The sequence below is a fragment of the Pavona decussata genome, unplaced genomic scaffold (assembly GCF_977016875.1).
Source record: "Pavona decussata unplaced genomic scaffold, jaPavDecu1.1 SCAFFOLD_96, whole genome shotgun sequence".
Lineage (NCBI taxonomy): Eukaryota > Metazoa > Cnidaria > Anthozoa > Scleractinia > Agariciidae > Pavona > Pavona decussata.
In genome coordinates this window covers 532870-556191 of record NW_028145513.1, presented here as the reverse complement: position 1 = coordinate 556191, position 23322 = coordinate 532870, and the positions used below count along the sequence as shown (strand labels likewise).

Here is a 23322-nt window from a genome sequence, read left to right as displayed (position 1 = left end):
TGTCTGCGCGCAAATTTTTTTGGCTGCGTACCCGCCTCGCGGCTTCGCTACCAGTTCGCCCAACAGCCGGCCTCGCCCAGCTACGCAGGATAGCGGCTGTACGTCAACCTATATGCCCTGGCAATATTCGCATGGTATTTGAAGGCCTAGGGTCTAGAGATTTTACCTTGCATGACCAAAATTATACACATTCGAGAAAAATAACACACTTGTTTTGGTATGCCAGTATATCAATTCTGAAGCGGCCCGAATCGCAGTGCAGTGTCTTCTATTTGTTCCAAATGAGTCTATAAACTGGTCTCTTCGCTCAGGCCCTCCATTCCCTTTTATCAAAACCGAAGCTCGAGATTTTTCGTTTCACGGCGAGAAGCCAAAGGTCCGAGTGAATCAGTCCGACGCTGAAAGTGATCGGAGTGATTCGGGGAAAACCAACGAAATTGGATCAAATCGAAAACGTGGCTCAACGATAGTTATCGCTTGAGAAATACTAGCTTCAAATGAAGTCTCATCTGTGACTGCTAAACAAGTCATGTATGAACTTATGTTTGTCTTTTAGAGGAGAGGGATACGAACATGCCTTGCATTTGGACCAAAATGTAAATTTAAAGTTTGAACCCTTCAGCTATTGCTAAAATTTGTTTTTCGATATCGTCACAGCAAAATAAAGATTTCAGTGCTCGTATATTCAGAGCAATCTTCAAGCAAAATCGAGGAAATGGAAAGGGGTAGCTCGGCTCCAAAATTTTACCGCGCGCCAGTAATTTTTTAGCACGTATTTTATCTCCCGTGCTGTTCTCCTATTGGCTACGGTACTCACTATTGCTATTCTGTTGTAGATAGTGAGTGGAGTGAGTAACCTGACAGTGTGCGGGGGCACGACCTATTTACATCATGATTCAATAAAAACTTGAACCTATCTTGTTGTTAAGTTTTGAACCACTTAGTGTATTTACACTAAAACAATTAGCATACTTCGCTCTCGATTTCTATCGGTGTGTCAGTTGATTCGGGTCACGCGATAGAAATCTCGAGCTCATTTCTAATGGTTATAATCTTGCAAGCATTGCCGGTATACTCAGTCTGTTCGGCCGAAGTCCGCGTCATACACTAGCCGCGCGCGTGAGCGACTACTCTGCTGAAAAAATACTGTTGAGTACAACTACACGTTATTTGAGCCATAGATTCCCTTAGGCGTCAAGTTTGTTTCCAAGAAGACAAGTGGAGTGCAAGGTATGGTAGAATAATCTAATCTGAGAAGTTGACTTTTTGTATACTTTTTGACTGTATTGTGCGCAGTCTCAGCGAACTAAAGAATGACAAGAAAAAATAAGAACCTTGCCAACGGAAGATACCTCGTGTTGTACAGTCCAAGGTTTGAGGGTTCCTCAGGAGCTAATTCGCTCCCAATCATTTGGGGTGCATGTTACTTTGTGGGTCGTCTGACGTTTGTTGGTTCAGTTCAAGCATATTACGGCTTTATTACGGAACATGGCTAGTCGTTCCTTGAAACCCTAGAAAAGAAAGATCATAAGACCTGTTCTAGAAATAGGCAATGATGTTAATACCCCGAGGCGCCTTAGACCTCATCTCCCTCGTACCAAAGCTTCCAGTGCAAAACTTTGGGATTCCAAGCGAAAGCGCGTTTTTATTTTTATTATTTTTTCAACTTTGATTATTAAAGTGGGAAACGGATGTGCTTGTTCCGTCAAGTGTTTCTGTGATTGTGGAGATAATATACTTAACGACGTCTCGTGCAAAACTCAGCTAGTTAGTCATGAGATTTGGTTGACATAAAAAATGAAGTTTCTACATGGCTGAAGATACCGCTAGTTAGGCGAGATTATAAACACGAAATTTATGTTACAGCATGATGCCGGTTAACTTCCTACACCATATAGTACGTTTATGCTGGCCTGAGTATCAGGCTTTTCGGAGGGGAGAGGGGGAGGGAAAGGGAGAGAAAAGCCTGACACGAGTGCTTTGATTCAAGTCTTCCACCCCCGCACCACACAATACGCGTCCATGAAAATTGTGGCCAATCAAAATCACTTTCGGTTACAACATGAGCCGCACGCGGTGTTCAGGTTACGTGCGTTACTTGCCGCATTCTTAAAGTGGTTTACTCTCTCTCCCTTGCCCTTAGCGGTAGCTACAGGGGTTTTTTCCCCAAAGAAAGCCTATAATTCGCATGAAATGTGGTAAGGCGCATTAATGTTTTACCGGCCAACTCGCTATATGACCTAAAAAAAAAAACGACTTTGCTTATTAAAATTTTTCTGTCTGCTCCCTCCCTCTTCCCTTAGGAAGGCCTGATATTCATGTTACGTTTTTGCGTGTCTATTCCAGCAGTAACCCCCACCCAACCCCCCTCCCATCCGCCCATCTTCCAGGATGATCGTCGAACATTTGCGACCGTTTATTATTTGGACAAACGAACTGTGCAAATGCCCCGCGGTACCTAGAAAAAATTAAGTTCATTTCTTCGGTTCTGGGCTTATTTACCTTCATTCTAATGAAAGATAATTCAGGTCAAACTTAGTCTCATTTATCTTTCCAATGACCGTCCGTTCTGTGGATCTACCATCTCATTTTTGTCCTCCTTAGACATATGTAATCATGAATTTATTGTCTTTTGTAGTGCACTTAACATTGAAAGGAAATGAAAGTGCAATGACTTAAAAATCACGAGGCCGTCAAAATTCCCCCGGGTTAATAATGCCTCCCGGGGGAGGAGGCTGTGTTATAAATGCATCGCGCCAAGAAAAAGTGCATAGAAAAACATGACAATCGATGAAAATCATTGATATAGATTGAGAGTCTTAATGTCTCAGTCGTGGATGCTGAGCAAATACTCAACAAATCGATTGGCATTGATCACCGGGTTCTCTGTTTGCTGGAGGGTAGAGGCCGGGGGGTGGGAGTTAATAAAGTTTCATACAGGATAGTTTACATACCGGATTCTATTTAAATGATACATGTTTGACATTTCCTGTTGTTTATAAAATAACCTCGAGATATTTTGTGATCATCTAGAGAGGTTTTCATGCGTGTACATCGCTTGTGTTCGGCTCTCAGTTGACCTGGAATTCTCTTGAAAATAAACCTTATTTTACTTGGAAATTTTTTGTAGCAACTTTTCTTTTAGTTTTGTCATCAGCTCACCTGTTACTTCGGTTGTGGGACAAAATGAACATTAAGGAGGACGGAGGAGGAGTGACGATCGAAGATAACCGGCAGAAATGGGGCAAGAAACTCGAGTTCTTATTGGCATGTGTTGGGTGTGCCGTTGGTTTTGGTAACGTGTGGAGGTTTCCATACTTGTGCTACGAGAATGGCGGAGGTAGGGAAAAGCTAAAGCCAGTCGATTCGGTTTGTACCCGGGCATTGTTTGACATGATAATTACTGAGACGGGTAGGGCAAAACGGTTTGTTTTGATTAGCAAACCCTCCAGATTTGAATAAAAATCAAAACGGAAGTCGATTCTGTTTGTACCCGTGCATTGTTTGACATGATGATTATGATTTTGAATTTATTAAGACGGGAAGGGCAAAATGCTCCCCCCCCCCCCCCCACCCCGATTCAATAATGGATTAGAAAAGAAATGATCCAACTACATAACCTCTAACATGTCTAATACACCTTTTCTCTTGGTTTTCTAGGCATGGCTTTTTGATATGTTTCGACCATTTAAGGGTAAAATACATCTCAACTAAGCAAGGAATTTTAGCCGGCCCCATACGTTTAAGTTTACTCTCTCTTTTAACCACTTTAACACAGCTTTGAAGTCTGATTGGCCATTAGTCTTGCGATGAGGTGCGTGAACGGCGAAGCCGCGAGGCTGGCCACGCGAGTTCTCACAAGGCCCGAGCCAAGCGGGTCGGTTGTGGGTGGGATCGATGGGAAACAAACAAGAGTGCCCGCTCGAAGGCTACGGTGTAAAATAGAAAAGCATTTTGTCCGTGTGTCCACAGAGGCTCTATAGAATTAAAGAAACACGAGTGAAAGTGACAATTGCCTTTTGCGTAGTAGCGTTGTCTCTTGTTGGCAACTTCTGCGTAATGACGTTATGAACTGGCTTATCAAAAGCTGATAAACAAATCCTTAAGATAAATTGAATGCTTGAGGCAATGGCGTTGACCGATTGGGGCCGTTGACAGTGGTAGGAAACTTAATAAGTACATCTCTCTTTGTTGCCAGCCACCTTCCTCATACCGTACTTTATAATGCTTGCCATTAACGGAATTCCTCTGTTCTACCTGGAGCTCGCTATTGGCCAGTACCTCAGTCGTGGAACTGTTGGAGCCTGGACAGCTATCTGTCCAATTGCAAGAGGTAATCTGAATTGATCCCGGCTTATTAGTTATCGTATTAGCATCATCCTTAAACATTTAGCAGTACTTTTGAAGTGTGATAGTTAGTAGAGTCACTACCTGACCGCCCACTACTTTATTAGGACTTCCGGGTAAAGGGCTCCTCGCTTACGGGACTTTCAAGAAACGGACCCTAGACTTCCCCGTAAATTCGACAACAGCTTGAGGAATGTCAAATTTCTTGGGGGCTGGAGGTACAGTGCTTAGCTGTACAAAAATCTTAACATTTAAATCCTGTTAAAAGAAGGGTGATACGCCCGAATTGTTTGGCCATAGTGTCGGAATTTTCGAGTTACAGTGCTGTTACGATTTTAGATTGAGTATTTTTTCTCCCAAATTATGTACCGGATGTAGTTTCCTTAAGCTTGACTTGAAAACTGGTCGCAGAGAAATCTAATATTTTCAAAACAATGTGCAGAACGACTAACTGGTTTATGTTTTCCTCAGGAGTTGGATTTGGAATGATCGTAGTGCCTTTTCTGGTGGGCACTTATTATAATGTGATTATGGCTTGGTGCCTTCTTTACTTGTTTGAGTCATTCAGAAAAGACGTGCCTTGGAAACATTGTGGTAACGAATGGAACACCCAACTGTGCGCGTAAGTACTGTCCTATGGAGGATTCAATACTGATATCACTAAACTTGAGTTAATGTTAGAGAGCTCAAGCATCACATTCTACCACAAATGACAAGTACTGGCTATCCTGCTGCTCTCGATTTGCCGTGCAAAACGCCCGGGGGGTAAGGGGTACTCCCTATAATGGCCTATATGGGAAGGCTCCGCCCGAAAGGGGTACCTTTTTCACGCTTCAGGTATATGAAAGGGTAGGGATTTCACGAGTCGAAGTATATGAAACGGTAGGGAAATCTGTCATTTAGGTATTTAAAAGGGCCTTTCATTATTTTCCAATGGAGGGTATACGAAAGGGGTACCTTTTCTGCCAAAAATGGTATATAAACAAGGGGTCGGACCTCGGGGCGGAACCTCCCCGTATTAATTTTTGTCTTAGTACTCCCCACGGTTGTTGTAAGGCTAACTGAAGCGACGTCATAAAAGCTAAAATAAGGCAAGGTAAAAAGCCAGGGGCTAGACTCACGAGGTCCTGCTAAGTTAAGACGTGTCCGAAGTGTTGTTTGTTGTTCAGAAACAATAATACTTAGGATATGTCTTAACTCATAACGGTTTCGCCAATCTAGCCCTAGATTTTCTAATTGATAAAGTTAACTAATTTAATTTGAGTGCTAATTTCTTAAACTGAAGGGACTGGATCGGTGATAGCCTGCGAGCAGACGCCTCCCATTTCTTTTTCCGAGTACAACAAATGAAATAGCAGAGGTCTGCACCCAGGCTAGTCGCTGAGGCGACAGTCAAACTAAGTTCGCTTTCTCGCGCTTTTTTTGTTTCTGTTTGTGTATAGGGAGACCACGGTTATTACAATCAGTTACACTGAACAGGATATGATTAAATAGACAACATTTCGCTTTAAATTAAATAGGTGATCGTAATTGTGCAGAACAATCCAGCGTTGTAATAGCAGACGTAAAACAATCGGCCTCCAGCCGATACCGAGTCCGCGCAATGAATCTCTGAAGAGGGTCTTAATGGGGGGATAGCTTTGGCGGTTAACGGTTCAATTTTACCAATTTTGACGGTTTACGGTTATCAAGGGGAACTTTCTTCCATGATTTAAAGTTTATATTAACTTTCGTGTTTTTAACATTAACAATTGTGTTCAGGGACGAGCAACTGAAAAGGTGATATTTGAAAACCTTGAAAGGTTTGACGGCAAACAAGAGAGGCTACTTTTTTGACGGTTGACGATAAAAGTTGCCCTTTTTTGACGGTTGAATTTTAGGCTGTTTGACGGCTGACGGTTAACCCTATTGAGAGCCTCCTGGTACCCAGGGTAAAAGGAGGCAAGGCCAACGGCTTAACAACACCATCGCCCAATTATGACGCGATTATTTGAACTAAGGCAGTTGTTGAGTACAGCCAGTTTAAGATCCCACACAGCATTCCGGTGCTCTCTTACCTACTGAACTAATTGGGCGGGTGGGGGTGGAGACATTACCATAAGGTTTTTTCTGCTCTCCGCAGCCCCCGTGTTTGCCGTAAATTAATCTCGGTAAACCTCCCCCTGCTCTGTACAATACTATTTGCTTTAGAGCCAAAAATGCCGCTCGAGAACGCAGCGAGATTGGCCTTAAAGTGAGCGGAACAACTGAACAGAGCACAGATTGAATATAAATGTTCTAGATATTTCTAGCTTCAAAACTTTTTTATAATAAGTGGTCTCACACACTTCGCTTGGGCCGCATATGAAAGACATATGATTAATTTTGCGTAACATATGACTTATACGACACTCTGGTATCAAGTATGAAAAAAAAAAAAAAAAAAGAAAAAGAAAAAAACATCGTACAGTCCATGACATTGACCTTCGACGACGATGCAAGCTGTATCAGAAACATGTGACAAGCGTTGGATATCCGCACAAACAGAAAACCGGCAATTACAAGTCCGGCAATTATAAGTCGTCTCACACACTTCGCTTGGGCCGCATATGAAAAACATATGATTAATTTTGCTGAACATATGACTTTTACGACACTCTGGTATCAAGTATAAAAATAACAAACATCGTGAAGCCCATGACATTGACCTTCGATGACGATGCAAGCTGTATCAGAAACATGTGACAAGCGTTGGATATCCGCACAAACAGAAAACCGGCAATTACATAAGTGGGAATAACATAACCGACTCAGTCAACCATAGCGTTATTAGTTTAATTTGAACGATAATTTTACTCGCTCGGTACAAAGAAGAGAATAGCCTATATCAGACTGAAACAAACAATGTCAAATACAACGTTTGATAGAGCCAGTTAAAGGAAATAGTTTTAACGTTCTTTGGCAATCTCAAGTAAACTTTGTACTCTTAAGGTAGTTAAAAGCAAAAAAAAAAAATGGGTTAAAAATGTCAAACAAATAGTGTAAAAAAAGAGCAAGGCTGATTTCATGGTCAGGGAAGTATTTTTTCCAATATTTCGAAAGGCACGGCCTTTCTTCTTCAGAGTATGTTTGAGACACATGTTTCTCAGTGATACAGCTTCACGTGTTTGCATAAATGTCATCGAGGATCAATGTCATGGGCTTCACGATGTTTGTTATTTTTATACTTGGTACCAGAGTGTCGTATAAGTCATACTGTTTAGCAAAATTAAAAATGTGGCATGGTTCATATCCGCCTGTGAAAGAAATCATTCAATGCATGCAACCCGAATTTTCCCAATAACAGTGGAATATCGTGCCACAAATGAAAGGCTCAAAAAATATAGAAAGGTCTTTCGCTGTTCTTAAAAACGGTGTCTGATTGTAAACAGTTCCTATGGCTATTAATGATATAAAATCAACTCAGAACAAGCAAATAAAAAGAAAGTTTAAAGGGTTAATCAGTCAGTCATTCAGTTAGTCAGTCTTCATACATTCATTTCGTTTTTCTCTTTTCTCTTTCCGCAGTGAAATAAAGGAAAATGCAACGGCAATTAATTGTACCGCACTTGGTTATGTTGCCAATTGTAAACGTACTTCTCCATCAGAAGAATTTTACGAGTAAGTGATCGGTTTGTCAGTCTACACACTGGATGCAATAAGTATCAACGTGTAAATTCTCATTACCTTTTTTCATATTTCTTATGGTAATAGTCGGGAGAATGCAAATATGTGTGAAACATCAAGACATTTCATCTTTCTTGACCATTTTTGCTATTCTCATGTCCTGTTTGTTTGATCAAGAAGTGAGTTTGTAAGGAGAAATTAGATAATAAGCACTATTGTGGTTTATGTTTTGTAGATGTTTTACGCACACAGTTTTTTTTTTCTTCGTCATCTTTCTTTCTTGTTCTTTCTTTGGACGCTATAGTCTTCTTCTACGAAACAAACGACTAGGCAAATGTTGAGAGTTGACAAGGGAATTTGGCCATCGTAACTTTAGAAATTCGAGCGCAGACGTTTTGAGCGCTATCCTTTCATCAGATCATCGAATCCGTTGCAGGGCTAACGCTCGAAACATCAGCATTTGACATCTTTTTACAGTGACCAAATTATCTTGTCCGACTCTGTTTGTAAACTAAACATTCGTTTCCACTCCCTCGCCGACGCAGCATCGCTGTTTTTAGAAAGTAACCCCCTTATAAGATAAGATAAGACAAGATAATACTTTATATAGCGGCGAAACGGTCTTGTAAACATCTGCTCACAAAACCTCATAAATCGTGAGTTCTTCTCGCTATATATGATATGGTTGACCTCGTGTACATTCTACTAACTGTCGCTCCTATACTGGTTCTAAGATATTTGCCACAATATAATTCAGTTTCAAAGAGTTGCAGAAATGATTGTAGTTTCAGTCGTTTTTGAATATGTAATTTTAGACTTTCCTTGTTTAATCTTTAAAACCAACTTCTTCTTTACGTTAGAAAATTGTATCTGGAGAAAGTTTGTAAATATTTTGTCTTTGTTTTTTGTTTTTGTTTCTTTTTAAATCAGCTATCACATACTGCAAAAAACCGAAAGTATATCTGATATGGGTCACGTTAACTGGCAAATCGCCCTGTGCTTAATCCTTGCCTGGATCTTGGTCTATCTGTGTCTTATCAGAGGAGTGGCGTCTTCCGGAAAAGTAAGTCGGAAATACTGATGTGCTTTGCTAACGTCTCATCCATTTGTCATTCATGATCTCGGATCAGTCTTCGAACTTTCTTTTGTCCAAAAATGTCAGCTAATGTTTGTGGTTCAAGGCCACATAACCCTCTTTCAGGATTTCTTCATGATCAGTTTAAGGCGGGGGTACACCTGAAAGCCGTTTTCACGCCGCTGAAAAAAGTAATGGAAATATCTCGTTCGCGTTTCAAGCAATACAAAAACCCTATGCTCAAAACACAAATCAATGTTTTGGGTGTTCTCTAATTTTTTTGGTGATTTTTAGGTATAATTTGGTAGCAGAACGTTTTTCTCAAAAGAGTAGTAAAATTTGGTGAAATAAGAAATAGTTAATATTTGAATCAGTTTAAAAATTAGAATTTGAAGTTAAAAATTGATGTATGGACATCCAGTTTCCGCTTCCTCTCGACTAGTTTTTTTTCGGTGTTGATTTTTCCGGTTGACTGACTTCTTGCCTCAAACATATTTTTTAGAAACTCGACTCAATTTTTAGACTTCGAACTAAATTTTTTCTTAAATTGTGGACCATTATTATTTTTTGGAAGTAATTTTTTAATTCATTGACCTCATTTTTTTAATCTCACTGTTTATTTCTCCAAGTAAGTCACTTCTTTTTGTTGGGGGATTTTTGTCCTCAACGAAACGCCATAATTGTGCATTATCAGTAAAATCTGTGGTAATTGTGTTTGATGATCGTAATCATCTGTCGGAGAAAACTATGAAGGTAACTGTAGCTAGTCCGACCAAAGGAAAATGGTGTTCCAGTGAAAATAAAAGTAATTAAATTGAGATCTCCTCTAGGGAATTTATTTTTTTGCAAAAATAATCGTGTCGGATTTCACAGGCGTGCGTTTGACGCGATCGTGCGCCCAGATCGTGAAACCAGTGAAAAAGCTGAAACATTTGTCACACAAAGCCCAGGAAATAAGGGTACAGTCAACTCTCTCATAGCGACTACTTCTCGTAAGCGACCACCTCCCGTAAGCGACCACTTCTTAAACTACCGTTTTGTTTCTCACTTAAATACTGTTTCAAGAGCTGTCTCGTAAGCGACCACCACTCAAATTTCTTAAGGGAACGCGACCACTTTTTAGGCCAGAAATTACACATATCCTTTTGTTTTCTGTTTCCGGTAAGCGACCACCCAACATAATCACGTATGATCGTTAGTAAAACATTACTCAGAAGTAACAAAAGTTCAATTTTTAATGACGCTACCCCGGCCCGGACTGCTGACAGAAAATAACAGTTTACAGACAGAGAAGATGGCTATAATTAGATTTGTAGGTAGGGAATTGTTACAGTGATCTGTTCCAAAATGTTATACAAAGTTTCATCAGAGGAATGAATGGATGTGAAAAAATCAAATAAATTAGTTTCTATTTGCCTAATTTTAGCTGCTAAGGTAATATTTTGGTGTAATTAACTAATCAATCCAGTATAAGGTTTATTTTGTTGATCTTTCCCGTAAGCGACCACCTCTCGTAAGCGACCACTTTGTCGTACCCCAAGGGTGGTCGCTTACGAGAGAGTTGACTGTATTTGGGTGGAAAGGTATTTGCACAAATCTCCTTTGTCGCCTAAATTCATCATTATCATAGATGCACTTCATGGTTACCAAACCCGACATGTTTATTTGCTTATATATATATATCTCGCAAATACAAAGTGATGCCTTTTAAAGACTGTCAGCGAGTCTTTTATCGTTCACCTGTCATCAAAGACTGAACTAACGTGCATGCTTAAATACGCCTAATACAACGACGCCCAGGTATACGCTCCCACAGCGTCTTGTTATCTCTGAGAAATGCCCCCCTACCCACTTTTCTTTCTGGATTCCAGTTGCCCATACTAAGATCCTCTTTTTCCCGCATGGTCATGAACTGTGCAAAAAGTACTTCTGTAGTAGGAGGCACCGTCCTTAAAAGATTGAGACGAAGAAGACGAATGAATTTACAGCTGAAGTGAAGCGAAGTCGCTCCAGTTTCATATTGTGCGCCAAGCTCTGCCGTAGATTGAGATTCGCCATTGCGCCTAGTTCAATTCTGCCGAACCACATTGATCCAGAGGCCTCGGTTCGGTGCATGCGCGCGTGGTCCAGCGCCTGAACCAGGCTTAAAGTCGTTTAAATTAAAGCTCAAAGAAACCAATGCGACTTGAATGAATAACAAATTTTTGGAGTTAGCTTTTATTTCAGATCATTTCATGACCAATGTACCACCTTTGTTTGCAGGTTGTGTACTTTACTGCCACCTTCCCTTACGTGATGCTTCTCATTCTCTTGATTCGTGGAGCGACACTTGATGGGTCTTTAGATGGAGTGATATTCTACCTTAAGCCAGATTTCACAAAGCTAAAGGATCCAATGGTAGGGCCAACACTTTCTTGTAAATGAACATTTCAAAGCCACATTTGACGCGAGGCTGTCATATTCTCCTGGCTTAGCTGATTTACGCGCCTTTTTAAATTATTAATAATGGTAATTAAACTGAGTAAAGTGCAATTTGGTCCGAAATCATACGCGTGATTTCAAAATCGAACAAGCACCCAGCGCGAGCTCGATTTAAATCACGCGTATGATTTTAGACGGAAGTCAACAACGAGGAGCAATGATTGGATTCTAGTAGAAAGATGGCGGCGGTTTTGGGCCACTTCTATTTACAGTATACAGTATTTTTCAGCATATAAGTGTAAACATAGCCTAAAAAACAGTGTTTGCTGATTCCAAAGCCCAATAATTTCTGTCAAATATAAATTATAGAATTAATACATTAGAATTACAAACTTAAAGGCCTATGTTCACCCAAACTGCCTTTTTGCCCTCGTGTGACATGACATGACACGACATGACATGATATCTTTATTTGAATAGGGTAGCACCCCCAGCTAATTTGCAATGAAAATTACTGTTATTAACGGAGGCCCCATATACAAATAATATCATATGCTAAAAAATCAATAAACTATAACTAAAATTATATGTAGAGAAAAAACATAAAAAAGTCGTTTTGAAAAGGTTTAGTGATTAAATTTTGGCATAAATGAAGCAAAAACGTTAATAAAGCCTCGAGACCTGAAAAATAAGGATAAATGTCGAAACTAAGCACGATAGAAGTGGCTCCTGTTGGCTAGTTTAGCACTCTTGAGCAGGTAAATTGCGGATTTTTCATCCGTGGGAAAAAATCTGTGCGTCTTGGGTGAACATGGGCCTTTAAGGTACCGCGGAAAGGACTTACTGTTTGGCCGGCACCCATCCAGTCTTTTTACCCCACTTTGCATTTCCATACTTGTGATCCGCTCTCGATTCCGTTCAGCAGTGATTTTCTTGGACCAACCCGTCACTGAACGAAAAGCGCGCCAGAAAACCGCCTCAGGTACTCAGGTTCTGATGATGGCAAATAAGCGAGAAGTTTGTCATGCGCAGGCGAGCTCTTCTCTTCAAATGGTAGTACTTTTGTTTTCTTCTTACTAGTCAGTTTGTTTTTAGGTGTGGGTTCAAGCTTCTTCGCAAATCTTTTTCTCTCTTGGAGTAGGGCTTGGAGCGTTGCTAACCCTTGGAAGCTACAACAAGTTTAACAACAACTGCGAACGGTGAGGGAACGTTTGCTTTGTTATTAACGGGTTTTGTTAAATAAATACGCAGAATAAAATTCAAGAAATATCTAGTTTTTTTAAAGATGCAGCATAACTAACAGTGCCATGTAACAAAGTACCAATTAAAGAGCTTTGATTGGATTTCATCCGTCCGCAGACGTAAAAGTTAGAACCATGCACCTTGTACAGCATAACAACAGCACAGGAAAACATAGGGGATTTTTTGTTCGATTGGAATTCATTCACGAACAAACCGAAAGCTTTGAACGGATAAGAAAAAGGCGCAGGCGTGGGATCACTAAGAGTACATGAAATAGTCAAGCTTGCCAAACACAAAATAGAGTGAAACAGAGTAAAATATGTCGCAGAACAAATCAGGTTTAGTTAAGTGGTCAGTGATGTTTTCTATAATGGAAAAGAGAGCGTTACAACAATGGCTGAACAATGGTATAACTTCGAAACAAACAAAGCAAATCAATTATTATATCTCTCAGTTAGTACGTGCGGTGTGATTGGTCATTTTTGCGGGCCGTATTTTACTGTACGGCCCTCTAAAATTGAAAGTTTCCTTTCCCGCGCGCCCGATTAACCTCAGATATATAATAAATATCTTACTAATCTCGTTTTCTCAGTCTGTACTGTAAGTTGCGGATCCACGTTTTTTCCCCTTTGATTTATGGCCCGCACGCTTCGCGCTTGGGCCATAAATCAACGGAAAAAAACTTGGCCCGTAACTCACGGTACGGGCCTCGAACTCGGTTAGTAAGAGATATTTAAATGGGAATCGAATATTTATTCCGTTCGGACCTTAAAGGTGCATTCTTTTGGAACAAATCTGGCTATACTTACTCCGGTTCAGGAATAACAATTAACAGAATATCATTTCCCAAAAGAACGCAATTCCGCCTATTTCCATTCAAGCAAAAAGCTTTCTAGAATGAACGCAATTCTGTGTGACCTACATTGATAACACAGAATTGGTCTGAGAAGAACATGCATACCGTATGCTCCGAGTATTCCTGTTCCGTAATAGTCCCAAAAAGGACGCGCCCTAAGTTCGACCCGTCGACACAAAATAATAGGCTTTTGTTGGAATCCCGGTGTAGAAACGTGTAGAAAACCAAGAGTAATGCCATTCGCCACTTCCTCCGATCCCGAAAACAATTTAAACAGTGAGACGAAGAAGCCAAATCTTAGGACGCTTTCGATTGACTCTATTCCGGAAAAGAAATACATATAATGATTACTAGAAATCCGTCATGAAAGGTTTTTGGAGTTACTGGGATATCGTGTATCACCGAACGCTTGTATAGTCACGTCTTCCCAAATTTGCCTAAAAAGAGAAATCTAACAGCTATTCTACTTATAATGTTATCAAGTTTCAAGTTTCAACTTTATTAAGTTTTTCAAACATGCAGTTACTTATTCCGGAATACGATCAATCGAACGCGACCTGAGATAAATATACTCTAACCCTTTGTGCATCAGAATATCATAGAATGGCGAGCCTCGATCGTTTGCTGTGTCTATGTAGGACACGATTTATGCTAACTACAGCCTGCAGGTAATTTTTTTTTTCATTATCAACAGGGACGCCATTTTGGTGAGCTGCATCAACAGTGGTACAAGTTTGTTCGCAGGATTTGTGGTGTTCAGTGTTCTGGGTTTTATGGCCAAGACACTTAAAGTTGGAGTCGGGGAAGTAGTTGCATCTGGTTGGTGAACTTCAGTTTTTGCAATAGATCAAAAACGAGTGCGAGTGTTTCATTGGGGGTTCCAAACACCGAGAAACCGATGAAAGCAGGACGCCGAAAGCGGAGTGCTTTCTTGTTTCAAGGTCGTCAGCACATGAAAAAGTTAATAAATTGAGAAGATCTTCATCATGTTTGTTAGCCAACGAATCGACTGATAAAACCAAATAACGGAGATTCCACGTAACTAAAAGCCCTTGATTGTGTCTAAGGCTGGGTGAAACTTCAGAAACTCCATTAGAATCATAGAACCTAGTTTAAACAATACAAGAAGAAATGAGGGGAAAATGGAGGAGCAAGCGACTATGCCGTTTGGTCAGATCGATAAACTTTCACGCGAAGCAAAACCCTCCTCCCCCCCCCCCCCCCCCCTCCCCTCCTCATCCACCACGCGGAAAGGGAATTGCTATACTTCTTCCTTAACAGGATGTCAGTTGATAAAAAAAATTTTCATATGGAAGTTTATTTATAGGCAATGTAGAAGGCTATTCTCGGAATTATTTTTAGACTTCCTTAAAGATCAACAGCAACTGTTTATACTGGTAAGAGAGATACAATCAGTTGGGCAAGAGGTTTTTGCTGTCGCCGGAAAAAACAAGACAGCACGCAGGTTAGGCGTTGTATGGGAATGAACCAGCCCTGTTCCGCGTTGATTTACGGAATAGTCGAACGAAACGGAAATTGGCAGTTGCTGAACCAAGTATTTGTTTGTTTGTTTGTTTGTTCTTAGGTCCCGGACTTGCCTTTGTGAGTTACCCAGAAGCCATTGCTCAGATGCCTGTCAGCAACTTGTGGGCCATTCTTTTCTTTTTCATGCTTCTTACTATTGGCTTGGACAGTCAGGTAATTTATGCAACATAGAAACCTTTCGATCTGAGCACTGACGTGCATACGAGATTGAGTACAAGTGCGACTTTTGAATTTCAATCCAGTCAGTTCCACAGAACTCTAGCCTCGCTCATTCTTGTCGCTCAGCAGGCTGCGGATTTTCTTGCTTTCTTTCCATTCTGTACAAAAGATTCTTACACGTGGTCAACAGTCATTACAATAATTTAAGAAATTATTGCATCTACATGAAGATCAATTTTGTCCAGTTTATCTTGGAAAGACAAAACAGGATCCGCCTCAACTAAAGCCAGTGGCAAGGTGTTTCATTCCTTTATTGTCTTGGGGAAGAAGGAAAATTGGTGGATAAGTAGGAAGATTCGTTTAGTAAGTGATTATCTACAGGATGCGAACTGGATTCGAATAGTCATACTCGGTAGTCGTACTTAAAATCTAATGGTTTCTAGTATCGGCATTTTCATCATCATCATCATCATCATCATTATCATCATATCTTTATTTACCCTCGGATTTTGAAGTAGCTTATTCAGCTAATATCTCCGAGCATTTACCCACTCAACCATGAGAATTTACACTCAAAGACCTGACCACAACACCGGGAACTATGTCCCCTACTCTTTGCGAACAGTGAGTGGGTTCTTTAACGTCCCACGGAGTTATTTACAAACAGAGGTTGTGAGACGAGACCTACGGTTTATCGTCCTTATCCGAGAAGACTAGAAAGTCTAACCATTTGCAGATGTCATTACCAAGGCAGCACTTTCTACTCAGTTATTTAAAGACCGTGAGTGTTGGTCCGGCCGGGGTTTAAACCCACGACCTCCCGCACGGTAGTCCGGTACTCTACCAACTGAGCTAATCGGTCGGCGGTTTAGAGTACAAGTTGCTAGTGTACAAGGGGGACTTGTTGGTATACGAATCGTTTTATTGTGCACTGAGCTAGCGAGCCAGCTGAACTCCCAACACTACAAAGAGCCCCTATGGCGTACGAACCTCTTTCATAAAACTTTCCTAGTCCTCCTACGCTGGCAGTTTTGAGAGTAACAACGAAAATTAGCACTTATCCTAAGATAACTTTAACAGGTTAACAATTTTTTTTTTCTAATTTTCAGATGCTTTGGTCAACGCCTGTCTGAAATTAGCACTCCAGGCGCCAAAAATGATTCTTTAGGGTAGTTCAATATGACAAGTAGATTTACTCTCCCAGTTATTCATTAACAACTATCATGATTCTTCCGTTCATTCTCTCGATCTTGTGCCATCATTTACAGTTCACTTTGGTGGAGTGCGTCGTTACAGGTCTTTCAGATGAGTATCCCCAATACCTCCGACGTTACAAGCCATTTTTTCTGATCGGCGTCTGTGTTGTGATGTTCCTGTTAGCCATCCCTATGTGTGCCCAGGTAGGTACTATATTAGCCATTGTAAATCAAAACGATTCTATTATCCTGAAAGGTAAGAAGCCCGCGGGGCGACTCCCATAGAAAAGTGACGGGGAGAAATCGAGATTCCACGCCAATGTAAAAAGCACACATTCAAATATTTCATCAAAGTCCGCTTTCATTTTAAAAAAGAAAACTCGTTGAACAGGAGGCAATCCAATTTCCAAACGCATTCTTACCCTGGTTGCTTATAAAAAGGAAAAAAAAGATAGTGGACCTATCATAACTTTGAAGATAAACATTAATAAAAAACTTTGTTCACGTGTCGATGTCAGTAGCAAAATTGAGGATACCTATCTACTACAAACCAATCTAAGATACTAGAACTATTTACAGTGTAGGAACAAAAGTAAAGAAATCCAAAAAATGTGTACATCATTCAGAAGTTGCAGAATCTAAAAATACTAAAATTATCCACGTGTGGTAATAAAAGTAAGCAAGTCTACAACGAGTGCACAACAGTCATCATTAATAAGTTGCACAGCTTACGGCAACTGCTGTGATTTTCTATGTTGCTTGAAAGGTCCAAGGTACATGTTTGTGCTTTGAACGGTTCGAGAAACCTACTTTTAAATCAATATGTGGTTTTATTCCCTAACTTGATAAGGTATCGGTTGATAACGTAATTTACACATTGTGAAGATAATCGAGAGCTGACTTAAAAGGTTAGCATGACAAAACCAAACTGATTCGTTTCCAGTCCCCCACCGGCACAGTATACCCCAGTTTCTTCAAGGGAACCTCCACTCCGACAACAAATTGACGGTAAATTGTCGGAAATAGTGTCCAAATTCTAAATTTTAGTTTAAAAAGTAAAAGTGACATTCAAGTGTGCTAAAAATTAGATATGGTTATAGCATATTTTTCATTTTAAATTTCCTGGGCGCCACCTTTTTGGATTTCATGACGTCATACGGTTGCCGCTATTGTCAGTAAGCAGAAGTTGCTTTGTGTGAGCAACCGTATGATGTCATGAAATCCAAGGCGATAATCAAATTCTGTTTTGTCCGACAAACAAATATTATTTCCATGTTTTCCAACGAAATTTGAAATTAGATTGTATTTTCAACAATTAAACGTTAAATTATTTCAAGAGTGGAGGTTTCCTTTCAGAACTGCTAACCCCCTTACGTGATTTTTAAAAATGAACATTTATTTACATACAAATTTTTATTGTTTCGCTCTTAAAATCGGAAAGGTATCGTTGTATTTTAGTGCTAGTTTCTCTCAAAAGGTCTACTGGTCATTTCTAAATGGCCGATATTAACAATACCCTTCTAGTCACGTGGACGAATTGATAAAGGTCCTTCTTGCAGTGTTATTGACCATAGTCACGTGACACTAACTGGAACTGAAGAGCTATCTTGTGACATTTTTCTGTACAAATAATTAACGACGCTATTTGGAATAATTAGAAAATTTTATTCTCGCAAATGATTCTCGAAAGGTGCTTTTGTGATAATACTACTATTCATCAGCATAATTATCATAATTATTAGGGTGGTGTGTACGTTTTCAACCTATTCGACAGTCAGGCTGGTGGATTCTCACTTCTTTTTGTCGGGTTTTGTGAAGCAGCCGTCATTGGCTGGTTAGTTGGTGAGTCTGCGGTTGTCTATAATTAATTATTTCAGTTCTATGCTATAAAGTTTTTAATGGCGTGCTTTCTTGTTTAGCTTCTTAAAATTTGACAGTACTTTTTAAGCAGCGACGACGGCAACGCCAACGGAAATATAACTTTATTTCATTTGTGCTACTTCACGATTATTTCAACTCGTTCAACTTCTACAGAAACGGCGAACTACCCATGCAGAAACCAAATTGGTAGGCGTGGCACTCAAGTTAAGAAAGATAACGAAAAATTCATTGTCGTGTTGTCACGTTCTCCCCCAAATCGTGAATTTGCTCATTTCACTTGTTGTTTTGCATAGGGTGGCAAAGAAATACACCAAATAGGCCATTTCCGAGTTGCTGTGAACCTCATTATGAAAGCGAGGCTTAGTGCAAAGTTTTTATTATGAAAATTAGTTTTCAATTATATGCAAACAAAACTAATTTTCATATGAAAAGCTTTTGCACTTAGCCTCGTTTTCATAATGAGGTTCACAGCAACTCGGAATGGCCTATTTAAAACGCACGTGAAAAGCGATTGTTTTCGCCCATTAAACATATTGTCTTGCGGCGTTGTCGTTGCCAGTCGCCGTTGCTTAAGTTCCCTGATATTTTAAGAATGGCACGAGTATGAAAGGGCATTCAGTGCCTTCTCCTGTCTCGGAACTTTTGCAGTGAGGGCTGTCAGTTACCCAGCGTCAATGGTTTTTTTTTACTCACCCGTATTGTCCCTGCCATTTTACTTTGGAAAGAACTTTACATATAGAAACTGTAACTACAACATTGTTGGTTCTTCTGTGTTCGTTCGTGGTTTGCATCGCCGCCATGTTGGTGGACAAAACAAAAGAAAATTTGTCCACAAAGTTTGCATAAAAATGGCTGGTAACTCCCAGAGAAGAAAAATCTTATTGTTCCTGTCCACCAACATGGCCGCCATGATGTCACATGCAAACCATCAATTGGTGCATGAGAAAAAACAACAGCAACAACAACCACTTTATGAATGAATTCGTTTGTTTGTTGTTCGTTTGTTTCAATCTTCAATGATGTAATGTAATGTAATGTAATGTAATGTAATGCAATTTTAAACAATTATTATTGAACTGGAACATTGGATGATAAAATTCCAGGAATCTGATTGGCTTAGCGGCCATGGTACATGAGCCAAAATTGTCTTCTGGTTGTTCTTGCAAAGCGAAATCAGCAAGATCTAGCAATATTTCTTGATTGTTGTCAATAAAACAGTTATTAAACTGTTATTTCACTCGCGCTTGTTTGATATGAGATGATAGCAAGAGAGGGCTCTTGATGATAGATAGCCAACTCGGCGCTTCGCCCTCATTGGCTATTTATCATCTCATATCCAACACGCGCACGTGGAATAATAGGCCATTTTCGAGTTGCTTTGAACCTCATTATGAAAGCGAGGCTAAGTGCAAAGATTTCGTCATGAAAATTAGTTTTCATTCATATGCAAACAAACTAGTTTTCATATGAAAAGTTTTGCACTTGGCCTCGCTTTCATAGTAAGGTTCACAGCAACTCATAAATAGCCTATTGTTAAATATATAATGTAAGCTAGACCTCGTGTTATGTTCAGTGCGGTGTAGTGTGAGCTCAGATTTCTCTCTCGTTTTCCTGTTGTTTTAGGTACTGACAGATTCGCTGAAATGATTGAAAAGATGATTGGCAAACGTCCCAATATGTTTTTCCAGATCTGTTGGAAATACATATCACCAATCGTTAACCTGGTATGTTTTTTTGATTTTTTTTAACCTGGACATTATGCCTTGAAATGATGGTTTGCACAAGTTTTACACATTTTAAAATTACTATTCATGATTCACATTAGTGCATTCAAATATGATTTATTACTTTCTTAAATCAGTAAAATCTCATTCTTTCTTCTATTTCTTTTTCTTTTTCTTCCTCTTCTTCTTCTTCTTGTTGTTGTATTCAGTGATTCAGTGTTGTTGTTTTTTTTTTTCAAGCAATGAATTCAGCTGTACCCACTGCTGTATAAGCCACTTCAAATGGTAGAACAGCCATGTTAATCTTTTATGAACAATTCACACACAAAAAAAAAAACCAAGTGAAACTGAAGACTAAGGTTCGCTAAACCAATAGAGAACTTCCTCTAGATTTTTAAAGTCCATTTCGTGTACAAACATTTTTATTTAGTCAGCATTTTCTTTACTTTTATATTATTTAACAGTGAGCTTCCTGCAAAGTAGCTTTAAGCTAAGTGGAGGTCCACTTTAAATAGAATTACTTAATTCCTCGGGAAGAAACCGTTTTTACCTAACATCTCCAAATCAACGCAGTGCGTTCTAACTTCCTTTCCCGATAGATTATCATCGTTGCTAGCTTGGTTCAGTGGACCGGCGTTAGCTATGGCGGAAACCCTTACCCTGGATGGGCTGAAGCCGTGGGTTGGGTTATTGCCCTCGCTTCTGTGACAATGGTTCCAACATTCGCAATTGTTCAGTACTATCATTCCACAGGCACATCAGTGAGAGAGGTCAGTGGTTACCTCTATTGTTTTTCTGATCACTTTTCTTTCTTTTATAGGGGGAGGGGTGGGAGAGAGAGGGGGGAGGGGTGGGAGAGAGGAGAAACTCAAGTCACATAGCTGTCTTTGTAATGTTCTGTATTGGACTTGAAGAGCCTTTGCGTCTCTCTGAAACTCCATTTTAGTCTAACAAGTATCTTGATATTTCCTTCACAGTCAGTGTTATAGTAATCAGGAGGGCATATTTTTTTTGATCTTCAGGAGAGTAAAGAGCTACTTTTTAGAAATTATTGAGAGAATCAAATTTGGCGGCCATAAAATTTTGACTGATATATTATGCTAGGATTCTTATTAAATTCTGAAATTTCTGGGAGATTTCCGGGGGGAGGAAGGAAGAGGGTGGTGGGGGGGGGGGGTGTGAAATAATGAGGAGACTGGCTACACCTGTTACACATGTAGGCTTAATGAATACCCCAGGCTACTTAAAATACATGATTTGAACATTTCCAAGGTGTTTATCTTCTGATTACTTTCTCGAATTTAATAAAAATTTGCAGAGGTTGAAATCATTGTTGCTTCCCGACGAACAGATATTTAAGGAGATTGAGGAAAGAGAAGTAATTCCCCGGCAGAATTTGCTAACGGAACGAAGAATGAGCAGTCAGGTATATCTTTTTTAATACATGGTTGGTAAAGAGGAAAAAAGAATGAACAACGGAACATTGCTCCAAAGCCTAGAAAACAATGCAGCTACAGGTTTTTAGGGTCCAATAAAAATAGATCAGGGGAGATTTTGGTGAAAAGTGCAGATGAACTGATTCAAAGAGTTACGTTAATTTCAAAGACCTTTGGCTGGCACATGCATCAGTATTCCGACTCTCAATTTTTGGCGTACATCTGTAAACTAAGAATGGAAATGGAATGGAAAACAGCCATGAACTTCCTCAAAAGTAACATTTCATTGGCATTGTTTTGCTTGCTCTAGCATCGTAATTCTCTTGCTTTAGAATTTCAAGCTAAGCCTTGATACCCTTGTATATCCTTTGTAGACATGAATTCTTTCATACCTCTTGCACATGCGAGTGAAAACAAATCAGACTGTTTATACACATTTCCTGAATGCGAGTCTATCTCTGCACATCGCAGAATATTGTTATTTTTCTGAAAGGCTTATAAGTCCGGTCCGCCACTCTTTCATGCCATCAGTGATGCAAAATTTATACACATTTTCTAAATGCGAGGCTGTCATTGCACACCGCAAAATACTATGGTATTTTTCGAAAATGCGTATACCTTTCCCTAGAGCCCAAGAGGTTTTTAACGCTACAATTTGCGCGAGAAAGTTGTTTTATTATGGTTAAATGCCTGAGACCAAATGGGAGCTCTAAACTTCGCTAAAAGAAAGAAGAGATCATTTTGTAATCAGATCTAGCTTCGTTCCAGAATAATAAAGAATTTTTGTGTTTTGTTTTATTTTCTGGAGATTTAATTCTTGGCAGAAAGTGTCTCTTTTTCCTACAAAAACGATAAAGTTAATTGTTCTAAGATACTATGCGAAAACAGTCAATTGGGTCGTTTAATCTAGTGAATGTTCCTTAGCTTAGAATTTCTGTCTGTTTTTGTACGAGTCACAGAGAATTAGAGACCGAGATAGCAAGAAAGAAGGCCGGTTAATGTAGCTTACATGTGGGGTACCTGATTTCACTAAATTTGATATTTTACTTCTATTTTTTCAGCATCAAGCAGCTGTTCCGAATCCTGTTTCAATTGTGAGCGAGTAGAAAGCCTTGGAGTATTAATAAGAAATTGCCTGGATCTTTGAAAAAATTAAAAAAATAATTTTAGTATAGCAAATAGTGAATGATTCTCGTGTTTAATTTCTGTATATACCAGTCTTTTGCCCCAGCTATAAGTTGCCTTTTTAAAGTAGCTTTAGACACAAAATCATTTGAAGATGTCATTACATGCTTCCCCCATCTGACTTGCACACGTCATCGGATGGACGCACGGCCGTGCGTGTGTTGACGCCAATAGGAATTAGATTAGGATGCACGCGCGCTATGTTATAATTAAGTTTTTACCAAAAAAAGCCTGATCCAATTTATCTTTGCAACAAATTAACTAAGAAAGTCTGCTTCTTCTTTTCCGCAGCTATCGAAAGGAATTGAAAAATTCGGATTAATGTACACACTCGAGGTGTGCGAAGGAAATGCGTGAAAACTAATTACAGCATAAGCGCGTGACCGCAACTCTCGTTGGTTACCATGGAAAAGGGGTCTGCTGGTCTGAGCAATAAAATCGAGCCTCTAGCTTGTCCTGCTATTCTGTTGTAGATAGTGAGTGGAGTGAGAAGCCTGACAGTGTACGGTGGCACGACCTATACATATCATGATTCAATAAAAACGTGAACCTATCTTGTTGTTAAGTTTTGAACCACTTAGTATATTTACACTAAAACAATTAGATTACT

General features: G+C 39.6%; 2 protein-coding genes across 2 annotated transcripts in view; both read left to right on the top strand.

Moving 5' to 3' along the window:
• The first annotated feature begins 1093 nt into the window (after window positions 1-1093).
• On the top strand, window positions 1094-23265 carry LOC146472793 (sodium- and chloride-dependent GABA transporter 1-like). The gene is made up of 16 exons (XM_085118993.1): window positions 1094-1230; window positions 3146-3340; window positions 4199-4333; window positions 4819-4969; window positions 7894-7986; window positions 8923-9055; window positions 11330-11464; window positions 12584-12687; window positions 14281-14405; window positions 15172-15284; window positions 16559-16690; window positions 18229-18328; window positions 19991-20091; window positions 20691-20861; window positions 21410-21517; window positions 22589-23265. The coding sequence occupies exons 2-16, from the start codon at window positions 3187-3189 to the stop codon at window positions 22631-22633; spliced, it is 1800 nt and encodes a 599-aa protein (XP_084975119.1). The 5' UTR covers window positions 1094-1230; window positions 3146-3186; the 3' UTR covers window positions 22634-23265.
• Window positions 1165-23322, top strand: part of LOC146472792 (sodium- and chloride-dependent GABA transporter 1-like) — a 46129-nt gene continuing 23971 nt past the window's right edge. The window contains exon 1 of the mRNA XM_085118996.1: window positions 1165-1230. The gene's annotated coding sequence lies outside the window, so the exon portion shown is untranslated. The remainder of the gene's footprint in view (window positions 1231-23322) is intronic.

Bases quoted from the DNA above. Each gene is read 5' to 3' on its own strand.
- LOC146472793 (XM_085118993.1), top strand. From the start codon at position 3,187: ATGAACATTAAGGAGGACGGAGGAGGAGTGACGATCGAAGATAACCGG. The intron at 14,406-15,171 runs GTTGGTGAACTT...GTTTGTTCTTAG, and splicing joins CGGGGAAGTAGTTGCATCTG to GTCCCGGACTTGCCTTTGTG. The intron at 21,518-22,588 runs GTATATCTTTTT...CTATTTTTTCAG, and splicing joins AACGAAGAATGAGCAGTCAG to CATCAAGCAGCTGTTCCGAA.